The sequence below is a fragment of the Elaeis guineensis genome, chromosome 4 (assembly GCF_000442705.2).
Source record: "Elaeis guineensis isolate ETL-2024a chromosome 4, EG11, whole genome shotgun sequence".
Classification (NCBI taxonomy): domain Eukaryota; kingdom Viridiplantae; phylum Streptophyta; class Magnoliopsida; order Arecales; family Arecaceae; genus Elaeis; species Elaeis guineensis.
In genome coordinates this window covers 13,913,935-13,930,483 of record NC_025996.2, presented here as the reverse complement: position 1 = coordinate 13,930,483, position 16,549 = coordinate 13,913,935, and the positions used below count along the sequence as shown (strand labels likewise).

General features: G+C 36.4%; 1 protein-coding gene across 2 annotated transcripts; it reads left to right on the top strand.

Annotated features, from left to right (window-relative positions):
• On the top strand, nt 1-14,505 carry LOC105043795 (calcineurin B-like protein 1). Of its 2 annotated transcripts, none has more exons than XM_073255604.1 (9): nt 1-359; nt 732-891; nt 2,775-2,857; nt 3,681-3,740; nt 7,678-7,786; nt 7,868-7,920; nt 9,273-9,353; nt 9,448-9,560; nt 13,082-14,191. In XM_073255604.1, exons 2-9 carry the CDS (start codon nt 813-815, stop codon nt 13,221-13,223), a joined length of 720 nt encoding a protein of 239 aa, XP_073111705.1. In that variant the 5' UTR covers nt 1-359; nt 732-812; the 3' UTR covers nt 13,224-14,191. The 2 variants fall into 2 exon arrangements, with proteins under 2 accessions (XP_073111705.1, XP_010919807.1); XM_010921505.4 differs by lacking the exon at nt 13,082-14,191 and adding an exon at nt 14,205-14,505 and having other exon boundaries at nt 7-359.
• The last annotated feature ends 2,044 nt before the right edge of the window (nt 14,506-16,549 follow it).

Sequence of the window (16,549 nt, the reverse complement as noted above, 5' to 3'; positions counted from 1 at the left end):
GTTGACGCCAGGGGAGAAAATACGCCGCCACGGAGACGTCGCTGGGGCGAAGAATTCTATTTCCGGGGGTCGACCGCCGCCTACCGCCACGTGGCATCCGTCCACCGGTTGGTATACGCGGTGCGCTGCTCGCCGACACGACCGACCTTCGCGATCTGATCCCTCGCGAGCCCGTCTCCGATCCCGCCTCCGCCCCCTCCGCCCCCTCACTACAAATCCGAACAGTACGATCGCTGCGCTTCTTGTCGCCGTCTCGCCCCTCTATATATATCCCTCCTCGTCCGCGGCATTCTCTCGACGAGTTCCGGGTGGAATTCCGTCCGATACGTCCTTGGTTCCCCATTCCCATTTGGATTAGGGTTAGGCTTATTTTCTCGTTTTCTAATCCGTTTGAAATCAGTTTCCTTGGTTTTGTTCATCTCTGATTTGATTTTTTTTTCCTTTAAAAATATTTTTTCGAATAATTTCAAATAGGTAATTTTTCTTGGTTTCCTGTTGTATTTAATGTTCGTCTTCTTTCCCTTTTTTTTCCCAAAAAAAAAAGAAATTATGCAAGCTTCTAGGGCGGAAAATTATTTTTTTTTATTGTTTTTATCTGGCTGTTTGGCTATTTGACGGTTTTTTTTATATAGTTCGTCTCCTTTCCCTTTTCTTTTTTTTTGTTTGGGAACGAAATAAAATTGTTGAATTTATAAGGGGTTGTATAAATTTTCCTCTCTTATGTGGTGTAGATGAATTGGTTGGAAGATGTGGATGGTTGTCATATGTGATTTGAGAGACTAGGCCTGGCGTCCGGTTGATTGCAGCGATAAATGGGCTGCTTTCCGTCGAGAGCTAGAAGGCAATACCCAGGATATGAGGACCCGGTGCTTCTTGCCTCCCAAACAGCTTGTAAGCTCCATTTTTTTCCTTCTTCCAACTCCAATTACGTTTCTTTTTCTCCGTCATAAGCTAACATTGGGCAGCCATATTTATCGTTTTGATGTCTTATTGCTCAAGTAGCATTTTGATGGCGTTCTAGCACGCTTGTTCAATTTAGGGATTTAGAAAAAGGGGCAATTACTAGGTTTTCTCCAAAAGGAGCGTCCTTGGGACATACTTGTCTGATGCAACAATGGATCAGCCTAGTGGAATAACGATTTCTGGTTTAAAGTTATAACAAGACCGTGTAATGATTATAGTATATCTCAGAGGCTGCAGACTTAATGTGCACTTGGTTCAGAGGCTGCAGACTTAATATGCATTTGGTTATTGAGCTGACATAGATTCTGTAACTGTCTTTATGTAAGCGAGAATGAATTCAGAGGGGATCCAAAGGAATCTCACTTGATATCTTGGACAGTGAACTAGGGTGATTAACTATATTAGGCCTCGTTTGGGAAGTTCCTGTTGGATCCAGGTGGATCGGCAGGGAAGAGAGCATGGTAGGGGGAGAGAGGGAAGGAGCTGGAGTATGAGAGGGAGAGCGCAAGGGAGGTTGTGGCGCCCTATCCCTGCCAGAATAAAAGGAGGGCCTCTCGAGGTCGACGACTCCCCACAATCTTTCTCTCCTCTCTTCCGCACCCTCTCTTCCTCCCGCCAGCACACACTCTTTCCATAGTCCCGCTAGCATGATTTTTTTCAAACAGCCCCTTACACAAATCATAGCACTTGAGAGGAGAAAAAAGTTTAAATTTTAGAAGATGTAGAAATTTAGCCCTCTTGGCAGCATATCAGGAAAATCAAGGATGTATTTTTTATCAAAAGATAGCATCACTGTTTGCTCAACACAATTTATCATAACAGGTCACCACTACCTACAAAGCTAGGTTTACAAAACCTTTTTTTCCCCTAGAGCTCGAAGTGATTCATTTCTTAAATTTGTTAATGGAAAAGATTTTAAGATTCGTATATTAATCATGTTTTGGACCTAGGCATTCCTCGATGTCACTTTATATCAACTAAGTTTAGGCTCTTCAAGGGCCTTTCAAACTTGTATCAGTAGTTCAGTACATTCCATCAATCGGAATCTATATGATATTTGATGCAGATTTCAAGTTCCATTTTCACTGATTTTTTCTTCTCTGCTACAAAGAATGTTTCATTAGTGTCTTTAGGATTATTTAAATTATCACTATGTTCTAATAGCCTGTGTCAAGAAAAAATGCGAATCCTCAAGTTAAGTTATTTCGGCTTCTTGGCTAATATGTGTTCCTTGTGGCCGCTTAACTACATAATGCATTTATCTCCCACAAAAAAAGCATTACAAATGCTGAACTCTTCAAAACCTGCTTGACCTCCACTGCTTTTGGTCAAATTGTACCAAGTGATCTAATTGATCAATTCTCCCACTTTGAATTGCATGGCCCATTATCATCTCTTGCTCTGCATATATTCTGCTGCATCATGGTGAAACTTGAAAGAACTTTGTCAATTCTTCCTGATGAATCCAGCCTCCCAAGTGAATGTCACATCTGCAAACTATTTTTTTTTTCTTTAAAAGATCCTGTTATTCAATTAATAAACAATAATATTTTCTACCATTATATTTATTTTCTAAGAACACCAGCTGTGGGGATGTAAGAGTTAATTGTAGTACATCAGTGTATAGGGAGAAGGTCATTGTATAAGCTGGTGGATACTGTAAACTCTTCTTTCTCGTGTTTCATTTTCCCTTTCGTCAAATGAGAAAAAAGAAAACAATGCTAAAGCTGGGCCAGATATTGTCCTCACCTTGATTGTCTCTCTTTTGGAAGTTTACTTTTTGTGTTACTAATTTCTATTGTGTTTTATAGTCAGCGTCAGTGAAGTAGAGGCACTCTTTGAGCTGTTCAAGAGCATCAGTGGTTCTGTAATTGATGATGGGCTGATAAATAAGGTAATATACCCAAGACACATATATGTTATATACATGATCTCTCTCTCTCTCTCTCTCTCTGCATTGCTACTATACTAAGAATCTGTAACTTCTAGTTAATATGAACCAATTGCTTTTCTTTTCGTTTCTTGTTTTTAATAAATCATACTGCACTATTTTACTATACTGTGAATCTGCAACTTCTAGTTAATAACAATCAATTGCTTTTCTTTTCATTTCTTATTATTAATAAATCATACTGCAGTATTTTACATCCCCATATGATCTATCCATCCATCTATCTATCTGTCAAGCATTGCTACTATACTAAGAATCTACAACTTCTAGTTAATGTCAACCAATTGCTTTTCTTTTCGTTACTTATTTTTAATAAATCATACTGCATTATTTTACATGCTGGCAATATATGCATATCATTTTATAATTGATAAGGATTTGATTATTTTGAATGCTAGAATTGAAGTGTAGGTACTTCTCAGACTTGATTAAGCTGGTAAATTGTTTTTAATGCATGTAAAGCTTTCCTAAAAACAATATGCAGTTTGCACTCATGGCGCTTTATGGTGCATTTGCCTTATCGATCTCATGTCTTTGGTTTAGAATCTGCATGAATTTTTTTGTTAATTTAGTCTTTTGAATCCATAGAACCTGCAGGTTAGGAACTTCATTCCTTTTTTTCCAGATTTATATGGTTCATGCTGATAAGTGGAGATAATGTCTGTGCCACATTCCTTATGAATCATTCAAGATCCAGAAGACATATTTGATTGATGTTCAAGATCCGTGCATTAGGCCAACTCATTATGTATGTTTCCTTATGCAGGAAGAGTTCCAGCTTGCCTTATTTAAGAACAGAAAAAAGGAAAACCTCTTTGCAAACAGGGTATTGTTCTTTTCAGTTCACTTTGCTTCTTGTTCTTAGTTGAACAATTAATTGATACCTGATAATGGCTAAAGTGGTTTAAATTTGTATCTGGCTGTCAATTGCTTGAAATTGTGAGAACAGATTCAGCTTCCTATGGTTTGCTTGCTTTAGTTTTATATTTCCTCATGCTTCTGTTATTGGAATATAAGCTTAATAGTGTCAAATTTATGACTAGTTCACGTTATTTCTTCAATAATTGTATTTCCATGACGTCTGCCTTGCTGTCATATTTCATTGCTGTGATATCAACATCTCCAAGAGAGACCAAAACCCCTCTTCTTTTTTCATGTGATAGAATACAAGGGGTATAGAGATGCATAAGAGGACCAAAGGGGTAAAGTCAAGTGGAGGAAATGAATCAGGAGTTCTAATCTTTTTTGTTATAGGGATTATCATCTTCACTATAAGCTCCATTTTTTGATTTTTGTCTCAACTTTTCCAACTTCTTGACAAAGCCTAATACAATCACAAAATAGAATAAATAATTATTGAGGATTCATGGGCAAAAGAATAAAGCATCTTACCCTTTTCTTAGATAGTCATTGGATTGTTTATCGATAGGAGGCTGATATGGTACCATATCATACCACATCGAATTGTATCAGTATTGCCTACACACACACACACGGGTAAGGTTGATCGGATTTGAGCTCAGATCCGATCATGTCAAAATTGGACAATGGGGGTCCTACATCGATGATCCAAGTCGTTGGATATGGTTTTTTATCTTAAAACTACCTACACACCAAAAATTATATGATTTGAAGATCCCTAGCTTATGCGTCAAGTGATCAAAAAATATATCTAATTAAATTTTATTTAGGCTGTCCAAATTTTGACTATTTGATGTTTAAATTAGAAGTCTTCAAATCATATGATTTTTTGTATGCAAGTAGTTTTGAGGTAATAGATCATATTCAACGGTTTGGATCATTGATATAGGGTCTCTATTATAGAGTTTTGATCAGACTGGATTTGAGTTCAAATCCGATCGACTTGATTCTAGCCTAACTCTCTCTCTCTCTCTCTCTCTCTCTCTCTCTATATATATATATATATATATATATATATATATTGTTTTCCAGATTTTTAATGTTCCTTTGTTTAGTTTTGAGTGGAAAGTAGGGTTTTGTGAGAAAAGCTTTCATCCTTCCACTCTCTCCCTCCCCCTTCTCTCTTTCTCCCCTTGTACCTTGAAACAAAGGAGAAAGGGCATTAGGTTCTTTCTTCCTCAATAATTGAGTGCAGAACCCGTATGGAACCTTTACTAGGTCGAACTGCATGGAACTGAGTGGTTCCAGGTGGTTATTCAGCTTGATAAGGACCAATGTGCACTAATTTGGATGCAAACCTTTACTAAGACCATGAACCATCCCTATTTATGGTTGGTATGCTGAATTGTTCCAGTATTGCATGCCTCATTGGATACAGGGGCCGAATCCAACCATAAAAAGGGCCTTATACATTAGCTTTTCTATATGCCAATTGCAAAATATACCAACCTGCATTGGTTCATATGTATTTACATGCATATTACATGTTTGACATATTTGTACTCAATTTTAAGTTACATGTCAAATCAGGTGTCTATTTGTATGATCCTTGAAGAGATTGTTATACAATATCAACATTTTCAAAATTTATGTTGCATTTTCTTGCCATCCACACCCCTCCCATAAGTGCTGCATGTGCACCTTGAGTGAATGCCTGATGTTGAGAAGAAATAAGGATTTGAGCCATTGCTTATTTCAGATTTAATTTTCTCCTTTTCTTCTCCTTTGATTGTTTAGTTCTCACATCTAGGGTTTGGTCCAGAACCCTCAGCCTCATAATCTTTCCCCCTTTCTGTGGGCACGAGCAAATTGACTTATTGGAGTCACATGCTCCCTCTTATTAAATATGTTCTGACTTTCTTTACTTTTCCCTTTCCCCTTAGTTTCTTGGCTAACGTTCTCAACCATCCCTACTATATTCCTATCATCTTTGTTCTTAACCGGTTCCTCTCTCAATAAAATTGTGCCTGTCAAATGCTTTCAACGTGTTAGGTCTATATTAGAAGTTTGTATTCCTTAAGCTCATCTAACCACCCTTTCTATTGCTGATTAATTCTTGCACTAAAAAGTTATCATTGGTTCACGATTTGATAACAAAACTTGAGAAATTAGCATTTTCATTGAAGCTCTCATCGAGGTCCTATGCCACTTGTTATGCTTGCAAAGACTTAATGAGTATATCACCACAATAAGCATAATTTGCATAGAGATTTTATAAGCACAAACGATGTAACGAACCTCTACAAAGATTTGTAGAGCAAAAACATATGAACATATGTATGCTGGAATATATTTATGATAAAAAAGGCTTCAAAATCGAAGGTGAATAGCCAAAAATGAAGAATTCATTCATATATCCACTAATATGTAAGAGCTTAAAAGTAGAAGCACAAGTTAGGCTGTAGAGATCATAAGATGAAATAACGCAACGCATGCATGACAATATATGAATGTTTATGAAACTAAGGTTGGACCTATATAATAATACATTGAAGTAACATAAATGTGCAACATATCAGGTTAAGCAAATGTGGTAAAGAAGCTTTGCAAAGTTAAATTATAATCATGAAACTGGTATGCAATGATGGTGATGGGGATCATGTGTAGTAGCTCCAACAACTCAAAGGTGCCCTAATGTGCAGTGTAGTCATGTAGATACCTAGAAGATTCTGTAGAACAAGAGAATCAATAATAATATGTGCTAAATTGGTGAGAGTCACGATGTGCAATAGTGATTCAACTAACCTAGTATTGAAATTAATCTGCAATTATCATCTAGCTCAGGCCGGTAAATTGGTTTAAAAAAAGGGCAGCCCAAAGCACGAGGCTTACACTATTGCAGGGTCTGGGAGTGTCAGATGTACATAGCCTTACCCCCATATGTAGAGAGGCTATTTTCATGTTTCAAAGACACTTAGGTTACAATGGAGCAACTTTACCGTTGTCCCGAGGTTCACCCTCTAGGTAGTTGCCTAAACTGATAATAAGACCATGTAAAGCAACTGGTTTGGCCTGAGTGGCAAATCATGCCTTGTATATGGTAAAAATTAACCATAGGCCTCTCTTCAGGACCAAGTCCTGATTGGAAAGATCCTCTTGGCTGATTTTGTTCTTCAGCATATGCTGCAAATACTCAAACCAACTCATCAACAAAATACACGCTTCGTCGGTTGGAATTAAATTTTATCTGCCACTAGAAGGAACATATATCTGTGTTTGCATGTGGACACAATTGTGATCTAATAGCTTACATGGAATCCAGATGATAATCATTTAAACTTAGGCCATCTGCGGTGAAATTGACCTTTTCTTTTGTCCTTTTTTTTCTTAATATTGTCTTTCAGCTTGTGAGTGGTGTAAACTATGCACCTATCTGTGTTTAAATTTTCATTTGCACTCCTCTTCATGCACAAATTTGGGTGCTCCAAATTTGCCTTGAAGTCAGGTAAATTTCTCTTATAGTCGAGCGCTGAATGTTACCATGCACAAGAATATGGAAGACCTCTGGCCACATTCATAATTCTTGGCCTCTGATGGTTTTATTTGCTGACTAAAACAATTTGAAATACAAAATCATATAAAAGAAAAGTATTCAGGCTAGGCCTGGCCTGGGCATTTTTTTCATCTCACTTGGCATATTAATGGGTTTCATTTGCATTTGGTTCTGTGAATATCTTTTCAGCAGCATGGCATTATGATTTCAGCGTGAGCAGGTTACTGTGCCTGTCCACATTTTGTATTTCAATACAACATCCAATGCTACTGTGCCTATACTTTGTAGGTTCCGGTTATGGTGGCAGGCTTTTCTTTCTAATATATAGTTTAGTTGATCATATATGCAGATCTTTGACCTATTTGATGTGAAGCAAAAGGGAGTCATTGACTTTGGCGATTTTGTTCGGGCACTCAATGTGTTTCATCCAAATGCTCCACATGAAGATAAAGTTGATTGTAAGTCATTATCTTGTTTTATCATCTTTGGCTGATTGCTAGAAAAATCATTACATTTGCTGAAGCTTTACGTGACTACAGTTTCGTTCAAGCTTTATGACTTGGATGGCACAGGCTTCATCGAACGGAAAGAGGTATCTTGAAACTGGTTAATTGTTTAATTTGTTCATTGTCATGTTCTATCTCAAACACATGTGAAGTTTACATTAATCTTTCTATATCAAAATTCATTGGCTTATAAGTATAAATGGCAGAATTTGATACCTACTTTTTTTTAACAACTGTTTCTTTGCCAACTTTTTAATTACCAAATGCATATATGGGATGCATGAAAAATCAAATGTTTACTCTTCTTATCAACAGTTTCATTTTAGGTTTTGTAATTTAATGAAGCAATTTAATTTACTATGTAGATTGCCCAAATAGTTAAGTTGAGCATAGGATATCATAGTTTGAGGAAAGATGGTGGTTTGGGGTTGGGGCCAAGGGGGTTCACTTAGACATTAGAACTAGGGTTCTTAATCATCCAGGCTTAGGTCAGGCCACCTTAAGCATAACTTGGGCTCAAGAAACTCAAAGCTTGACTAGGACTGGCCCCTAAAGAAGTGGTCCATTCCAAACCAGCCAAGGCTTCTAATTATTTTGGTCCAGCTACATTTTTTATCCATCATGCGTGTGTATGCTATATAAAATAGAGGGAACAGATTTGGAGGTTTTAAACTTAGAAATTGCCATCTTTTGCTTAGAGCATCCTCATAACAGAATCCATAAAGAACACAATTAACAATAATCAGTCAAGCATGTGCCGTTTTTTAGTTCCAAAACCCCATCTAGATGTTTTTTTTTATATGCCCTTCAAACCCAACAATTTTTGAGAGGGAATGAGAGGAGTGTAGAGCAGAAAAAACCCCACGTCCTCAATTCTTCCCTCCTCTCATCTCACCTCTCCTCCCCTTCTATCTAGAGTGGGGAAAAATATATGCTAGTATATAAATAGAAACCCATAATTACTATATCCTTCCAGGTGAGCTTTGTCTGGACTGAAGATCACGTCCAAGGCTTTTGTAGGACTGATGTCATGTTAGCAACTGAAAATATATTGAAGAGAGAAAAATAAAGAAAAAAGTTTTCCACTATAACGTGGTTGTGAAAGACTATTTAACCATGCCTTTCAGAAAACATGCATGAAATGCAAAGCTACCACATACAGTGATATATTCTACAATCTAGACATTGTGTGAGGACAGAAATCATATATATGCAGAGAACTGCTGCACATGTTTCTTCTTTATACAATTAGACAAGATCCCTCATTCTTCCCTTATTCTTCACATTTTCCGTCTAACTGTGGATTTCAAATGTTTTGCTGATTTTGCATAGGAAAGGAGAAATTGATACTAAGGCCAACTATAATGATTTTTTCCTAGCCAATTCATTTGTTATATTGATGGAATATTTTAGTTACAATGTTGATCTAGTTTTACAGGTCAAGCAGATGTTAATTGCTCTTTTATGCGAGTCAGAAATGAAACTGTCTGATGAGACTGTTGAGTTAATCCTAGATAAGGTTTGTCAAGTTGCTGAGAACACTAACAGTCCTCTAGTCTAGTGAATTGGCATCTAAGTAATTGGTTTTTCTTTACTATTTCTTGTGGATGTAGACATTTTTGGAAGCTGATGTGAATCAAGATGGGAAAATAGATAAAACAGAATGGACAAATTTTGTTTCTCGCAATCCATCATTATTGAAGATAATGACTCTTCCATATCTCCGGTAAGTACTGCTGCTTGAATACCAAACAAGAAGCAAATTGCATGCCACATTACTCCTATATAATTGCATGCATATATTCTATGTTTGTAAAGTTCTTTGCATGTAAAGCTTTCATAATTTCAGGCATGCATATTAGCTCCTAGTGGGACCACCAGAGAACTGGATTAGGAATAAAAGATATTCACTAGAGGATTGGAGTCTTAGTACTGGACCCGGTATAGTTACTCAACTAGTACATCCTATATCGAGTGCCAGTATGGTACATCAGTGCGTCAGTACTAAAACTCAACATGAGGGCATACCAAGCCTTGGTACCCTACTGGTATGGTCTGATATGTTATGACAATGTGCAGTATGAAAAATCATGCTTTCAAGTGAATTTTGTTTAAAAAATATTGATTTGAAGGATAAAAGAGAAGTTATCTAGGACAGGCATTTTGCTCATTATCATCAATAGCTCGACGGTTGAGAAGAAAATCAATGGATTTGCTAAGATGAGTGAAGTAGTTCTTGAGATCTTGGATTTCACTGTGCACTAAAAGCAAAAATGGTGCATTCTTTCATGCAAAATGGTGAACTAAGGAATTATTGGGCCATGATGTTGCTGGAGCATGTGCTTTGGAGACTCAATAAAGGATTTAAAAGGAAAGACTTAAGTGTCTAATGAGATGAAGAAAGTAGGAGTGTTTGCATATTTGTTTTGGTTATTAGCTTATTAAATAAAAATCTAAAATAATGAGATTACCTAACGAGTAGGCTGGCATTGTCCAATTCTTTGTTAGTTGAAGAATGAAGCCATAATTCGGTGGAAGAGCAGAGAGACAAAAGAATTAACAAAAGATACATAAGGTGAAAGCCAATAGCAGTGATCAAACACTCTCAAATGTAACCATAAATTTGTTGCCCCTTGTTGGTATATTGGCGATAGATAAAACATTCTAAATAAAGAAATGCTCTAGAAAGTAGACTCCTGTTAGTTGAAAATTTTCAAGGAACCATGTATAATCAACAACCATCCATGTAAGATGAATAAGAAAGATATAAATCAAGCATCTTTGCAACCATTGTACTCTGTGTCTGTCACCAATTTTGTATCACAAAAGTAAGATGATGCAAATTTGATTGACTAAAGTATGAATAAGCCATACTAATAAGCCAAGGAGGTTCATGGAACTATGATGAAAAAAGTCGACTTATTTTTGGATAATTGGGTGGACTTTGTCGAGAATGATCATATTTGGGTGGCTCAAGACTACCAATTTATGGAGAAATTCTGGAAGTACAATTTAGGTCAAATTAAACAAAGTCACCAAACAGCATGTATGATAATATACTGACTATTATAGAAGAAAGTTGTGGCGATATGTTATGAACTTTTCTCTTACATCAGCAAAATAAGGAGGGTAAAATGATGGAGAATGCATTGTGATGGCATGGATATCTACAGTGATAATCTAAGGAACCTCCATAAAGGGGAGTTGCTGGAATCCATGTCAAAGAATTACAAAGAGGAGGGGAAGCCAAGGTAACATGGATGGCACTGGTGAGGATGGATTTGAAAAGGCTTACAATAACATCTAAGATAGCCCTTAATATAATTTGTTGGTGAATGAGAATGCACAAAGCTGGCTGGTGCAATTACTGTTGAGCATGCATACACTTGCACTCAGAAATCATGGTGAAGTAGAATGCATCACCAATCACAGCCTAATACTGTCAAACTAATATTAACAAACTTATCATAATAAATGAACCTCCGTTCTCTTTGTGTTTTAAAGGAATTATTATCTCAAGACGCTCTGCATATATGATTGACCCTTGACGAAGTCCTGAGGGGACATTGGATACTTAAACCACATGCTTCCCCCATCTCTCTTAGGTAACCTGCATATGCCATTACCGACAGCTAGGTTAGAGTACCATTAACAACACCTAGGTTAGAGTATTAGATACAAGGATCTTACACGACCAATCTGACATAAAAAGTTAGGTCCTTGAGGGGGGTGTCGGTTGAGGAATAGATTTTTGAAGGGATTTCCTTTTTATAATTGAAGGGATAGGCCTATTCAGTGGAAAATAGGTGTCTTTGGCATTTGGTTGAAAGAATAAATGTGGGAAATAAATAGAGGGAATAAGTAGATCTCATGAACATGGAACTTCGTGATAGTTTAGATTTATTCATAAAGACCAAATTGCCCTCACTTTTTTGAAGTGTATATAGAGTAGATAAGGACAAAATGGTAATTCAAGAGAATTAAGGCAAGCCTATTCGGCGGTTTAAGTCTATTCCACCATTTTTTGTGAAATAGACTTATACCATGTGGGTCCACTTGTACCTCTATACGATTTTGAGTCCTATTCCATGGTCTAATTAGGTGTTTGACAAGGACATCCTCTGTTTGGGGGATATCTCCCTCTTCTTTTGCAAGCACACACCCCTCAACTTTCGCAATCTTGATGCAAGGTACCATACTAGTCTAGTACTAGGCGAGTTTGTACCATCGATATTGTACCAACATGGTATGGAAAAGCATACTCATTTATTTTTTTGTTTTCAATTTTTTGGTTGTTCTTGTTGCTTTAAGTTTTGGGGATCTTAAAATTATGATTTTAAGATTGTTATAATATTATTAATTTCATATTGGTCTCGCAGGATTGCTAGATTGCTTGATGGTTGCAAATATAATAAATAAAAATTGACAACTCATAGTTTTTAGTTTGAAAATACATATATCAAATACATTAAAGTTACAAAATACAAACTGGCATGAGTATCTATGCCCTCATGGACATTGGGATCTCATTCATTGTCGGGGTCTTTTGACTTAACTCCAACCTAGAGATTGTGCCTACCTCTAGATACGATATCCCAGCCTCTTAGATAGCCATCCTGATATTAGTACTCTGTCTGATATTGAGTTGGCCATTCCACCCAAGGGAAGATCTTAGCAGCAAAAACTCACCCATGATCTGGTGGAGGCTATGGAGAGTGGTAGCAACTCAAATTCAGTTGTTTATATGGACATGCATGTGGGTTTATATGCTAGCTGTGCATAATAGGATCCGGTGTACGATGAAATATCCAGAGACGTCCAAGGACCCCACTCCATATGCTATATCAGTGGTTGCAGTAACGTCAGATCATGAACCACCTTGACTAAAATGATGCTTGGCGGTGAATTAACTTAGATCATATGGCTGCGAGTCATATGCACATCAACCATGTTCATAGCTACCTCATTGTCCACCAACAACATCAACGCTCGGATTATCATGAGCATCATCATTTGTATCAACACTCGGATTGTCATTACTATCATCATTTCTATTGCAAGATAATGTAGGCAACCAATTTTCTGAGGGCTCAATGGTCTTGAAATCTAAGTGAAAGCGTTCCTTATCAACCCTGTCTAATGGATCTGAAGCTTTCCTTTCTTACCCTTTATTCCTACTTTGCTTTTATCCCTAGCTTGACTAGGTGGTGGACCATGACTGATCCTACCTCCCTGACTGAACTGCAGGTGCCATAGCAGTCTTATCTCAGCATCTCCCTATGTACCTCTGGGTGGCAGTCTTGGACAGTCTTGCGATCCTAATCATCCCCCTCTTAGATCTCTATGGTTGCTCCTACTACTAGACATTGGCTGGTTATGCAGCATATAGAATGTATTGTTATGCCCACTATACATTCACCTTAGCCTCTTTTTGTGTGAGTTATGAAGCACATAAAAATTGGACCTGATTTGATCAAATTTATTATAAATCACTTGTTCTATAAGGGAACTCAATATGTGTGTGTGTGTACACATATATATACATAGGCATACATACATACGTGTGTGTGTGTGTGTGTAATCTCTTCCAAGGTCTACCATACTAGTGTGTATCACCCTGTACCCATACCACATTGGTAATGAACCAATACTCATTACAGGTAGTATATTTTAAATGATGTTAACATCATGCATAAAGGTTTACTGTATCCATACCATATATATATGTATCCAAGTTTTACTGTACCAATATGTATCATCTTGTTCTAGACGTACTATACCATACTAGTATTGAACCAAGGCTCATTACGGGGTTGTACAAAATCTTGGTATGATTCGGTACACTGAACTAACCCTATATAAAATATACCGATATAATACCAGCATGGTACTAGTATGGATGTGGTATTGGGATTCCAAACTTTAATCTCTTCAATGATTACACCTTCACTTACGCTCTTCATCTTCTCTTTGGATATAGTCTTCCATTGCTGATGGCTTCCAATCTTATATATGCTTTGGCATTTTTGTTATTCCTTTTCACTCTTAAACCATCCTCAAATTCGCAATATCGTGGGGTCTAGGGTCGACATGTGTGAGTTCCCATTATAATAGTAGAGATGTTTAATGATTATTTAGCAGTAGAACTTAGAGAATCTGCTGTCAGTTTTATCTTTCAGCGATAATTATGTCTCAGGCTGAAATAATTAGCAATAATGGTCAACTCCTTCGAGTTTTTGTGGGGATTTGGTTTCAGGGCACTTCCTTGACCAAACACGGATTTTTAGGCCTGAATCAAAGCAGTACCTTTGGTTATTTGCTCCATCTTTGCCTAGTCTGACGTTACTGTTGCTCTTATCAAACATTGCAGGGACATAACAACGACATTTCCAAGTTTTGTTTTTAATTCTGAGGTCGATGACATTGCAACATGACATTCTGCCGTCAGTACAAGGAGATAACGGGCAGCTGTCTGTCAGACACATCTGTACGTGGCCAGAGAAAGAGCACTCTTATCAATATTGCTATCAACCAACAGATTAGGATGCTTGTGGACTTGCCATCTACTTTGTCATGACATATGCTGTGTGTTTTTACGGTTGCTTCTGTGTGCCCCACGTAATATTCTCAATTTTATATGCAAGGCGGGTGGTAATCCCAGATTTTATACATATCCCGTTTGATATCCTCTAAAGTTCTGTAGACATTATACAATGGCATCCGATTGCCTAATGATTCATGTGCTTAAATCTGTTGTTACCAAAAAAAAAAAAATAGCTTGGGTTATTAAACTACTACTCATTCTAACCCCCACCCCCCCAACCCAAAAAAAAAAAAACCGCCCTGCCAGCAAAATGTCGAAGTGTTTTTACCGCAGATTTCCGCTTCTTTTCCCAGAAGTTCGCTGACGTACTATTTTTACTTTTGTAAATACACCCTTTTACAAACGTTACTTTTGTAGGCTGCTTGTGAGCGACGGAGAAACAAAACGTCGTTTGAGCAGCGCGCAAGGATTTAGAGAAGCCTCTGCTTTCTTGACCATGGCAAGCACGGAAATGGTGATAAATTTGTCCATCGGCCAAGCAGCCACAATCTGTTGCCATGGATGGAAAACCGTCCAATTCGTGGATCTTGATGGCCGTCAGTTTTTCTCTTTTTTTTAAAAAAGTTCTTCTCTCTTTTCATATGATACATTATATGATCCTGTTCATCAAACTCGTAATGCCAGTCGCCTCGCTTCTTTTCTTCCCTTCTTGGTTTTCCGATGGAGGCTGAGATACGTGAGGCATTCAACACAATCTTTGAGAACCAGCTACACCAGCTTCAAATAGATTGTCATACCAATCATGCCAATATACAAAAGGACGGTTTTAATGGATCAAACCATTCGACCTTGGAGAAATTGTACTTGAATATATGGATTCTGTGCTTGCAGAACATTCATTCCTGTTTTCCTCCGTGATGAACCATATCCCACTACATGCCGTTCATCATTTTTTCTTCTACAAAAAGAACTACTCATTATCTTTTCAATTAAAATGTTAGCAGTCAGTTTGATGATAATTAAAATATATAATTCAATTAGAGCCATTATCGCATGCTTCTAGGGTGCATTTGGTTATACTTTTCAATTTTTAATTTTTAAAATATATTTTTTTATTTTTTAATTTTTATTATTTAATAAAAATAAAAAAATAAAAAATATATTTGATAACTACTCTTTTATAAAACAAAAAGCAACATTTAAAGATGACAAATGAAAAGATGAAGAACTCGATGAGAGAGAAAAATTTAAGAAAAAAAAAAATAGAAAGACGAAGAACTCGATGAAGAAGAAGAATTCAAACTCTTTACTTTTTGATTTAGCGTTTTAGATGTGTGGAAGCAAAAAAATAAAAAAATAAAATTTAAAAAATAAAAAATTATTATTTTATATATATAATAATTATTTTAATTTTTTAATTTTTTACTTTTCATGATGTTACCAAACATTACTTTTTGATTTTTACTTTTTAAAATCAAAAAATAAAAAAATATATTTTTTTAATAGCTAACCAAATGCATCCTAATTTAAACCACTAAAATTACGTATTCCTTGTTTTGACATTTCTTAGGCCCCTAAAAAGATATTAAAAATATTAATTTAAAAAATTAAAAATAAAAATACGTTGTTAAATTATCAAAAGATGGAGAAGGTATCTTTTAACTCTAAATTCAAACATGGGCCACCAAATTGAAAATCAACATCATCGATCGTGATTTATAGTATTAAAAATATCTAGAAACCAAAAATCACATATTTTATTGATCTCTAGCCCATATATCATATAAACAAAAAAAGATGATATCATTGTACCTATATGCTATATGCTAAAACTAATAATAAATCATTTAAATTGAGAATCCTCATAATTGATCATAATCTACAAAGGTTAAAACATGTATACATTAAAAAACAATGAATTTGATAGTTACTTCATAGCAACAAGTGGCTTCATATCATTCTAATTATTCATATTTGAACCCTCCTAAAGCACAGGTCAGACTAACAAAACACATAGCTATTAGTTTTTAGGTATTTTGAGTGGTGCACCATTTGATTTTGTAGTCAAAAAAGAATAAATACCATTTCTTTTCAAGAGGAACACAGTCCAATCTCAATTATCAAAGATTCGATTGCAAATCTAAAGCAAGCAAGCAAGCACACAAGCAAGC

Excerpts from the sequence above, each read along its gene's own strand:
- LOC105043795 (XM_073255604.1), top strand. The coding sequence starts at position 813 with ATGGGCTGCTTTCCGTCGAGAGCTAGAAGGCAATACCCAGGATATGAG. Across the intron at positions 2,858-3,680 it reads ATGATGGGCTGATAAATAAG|GAAGAGTTCCAGCTTGCCTT; the intron begins GTAATATACCCA and ends TTCCTTATGCAG. Across the intron at positions 9,561-13,081 it reads ATGACTCTTCCATATCTCCG|GTGCCATAGCAGTCTTATCT; the intron begins GTAAGTACTGCT and ends ACTGAACTGCAG.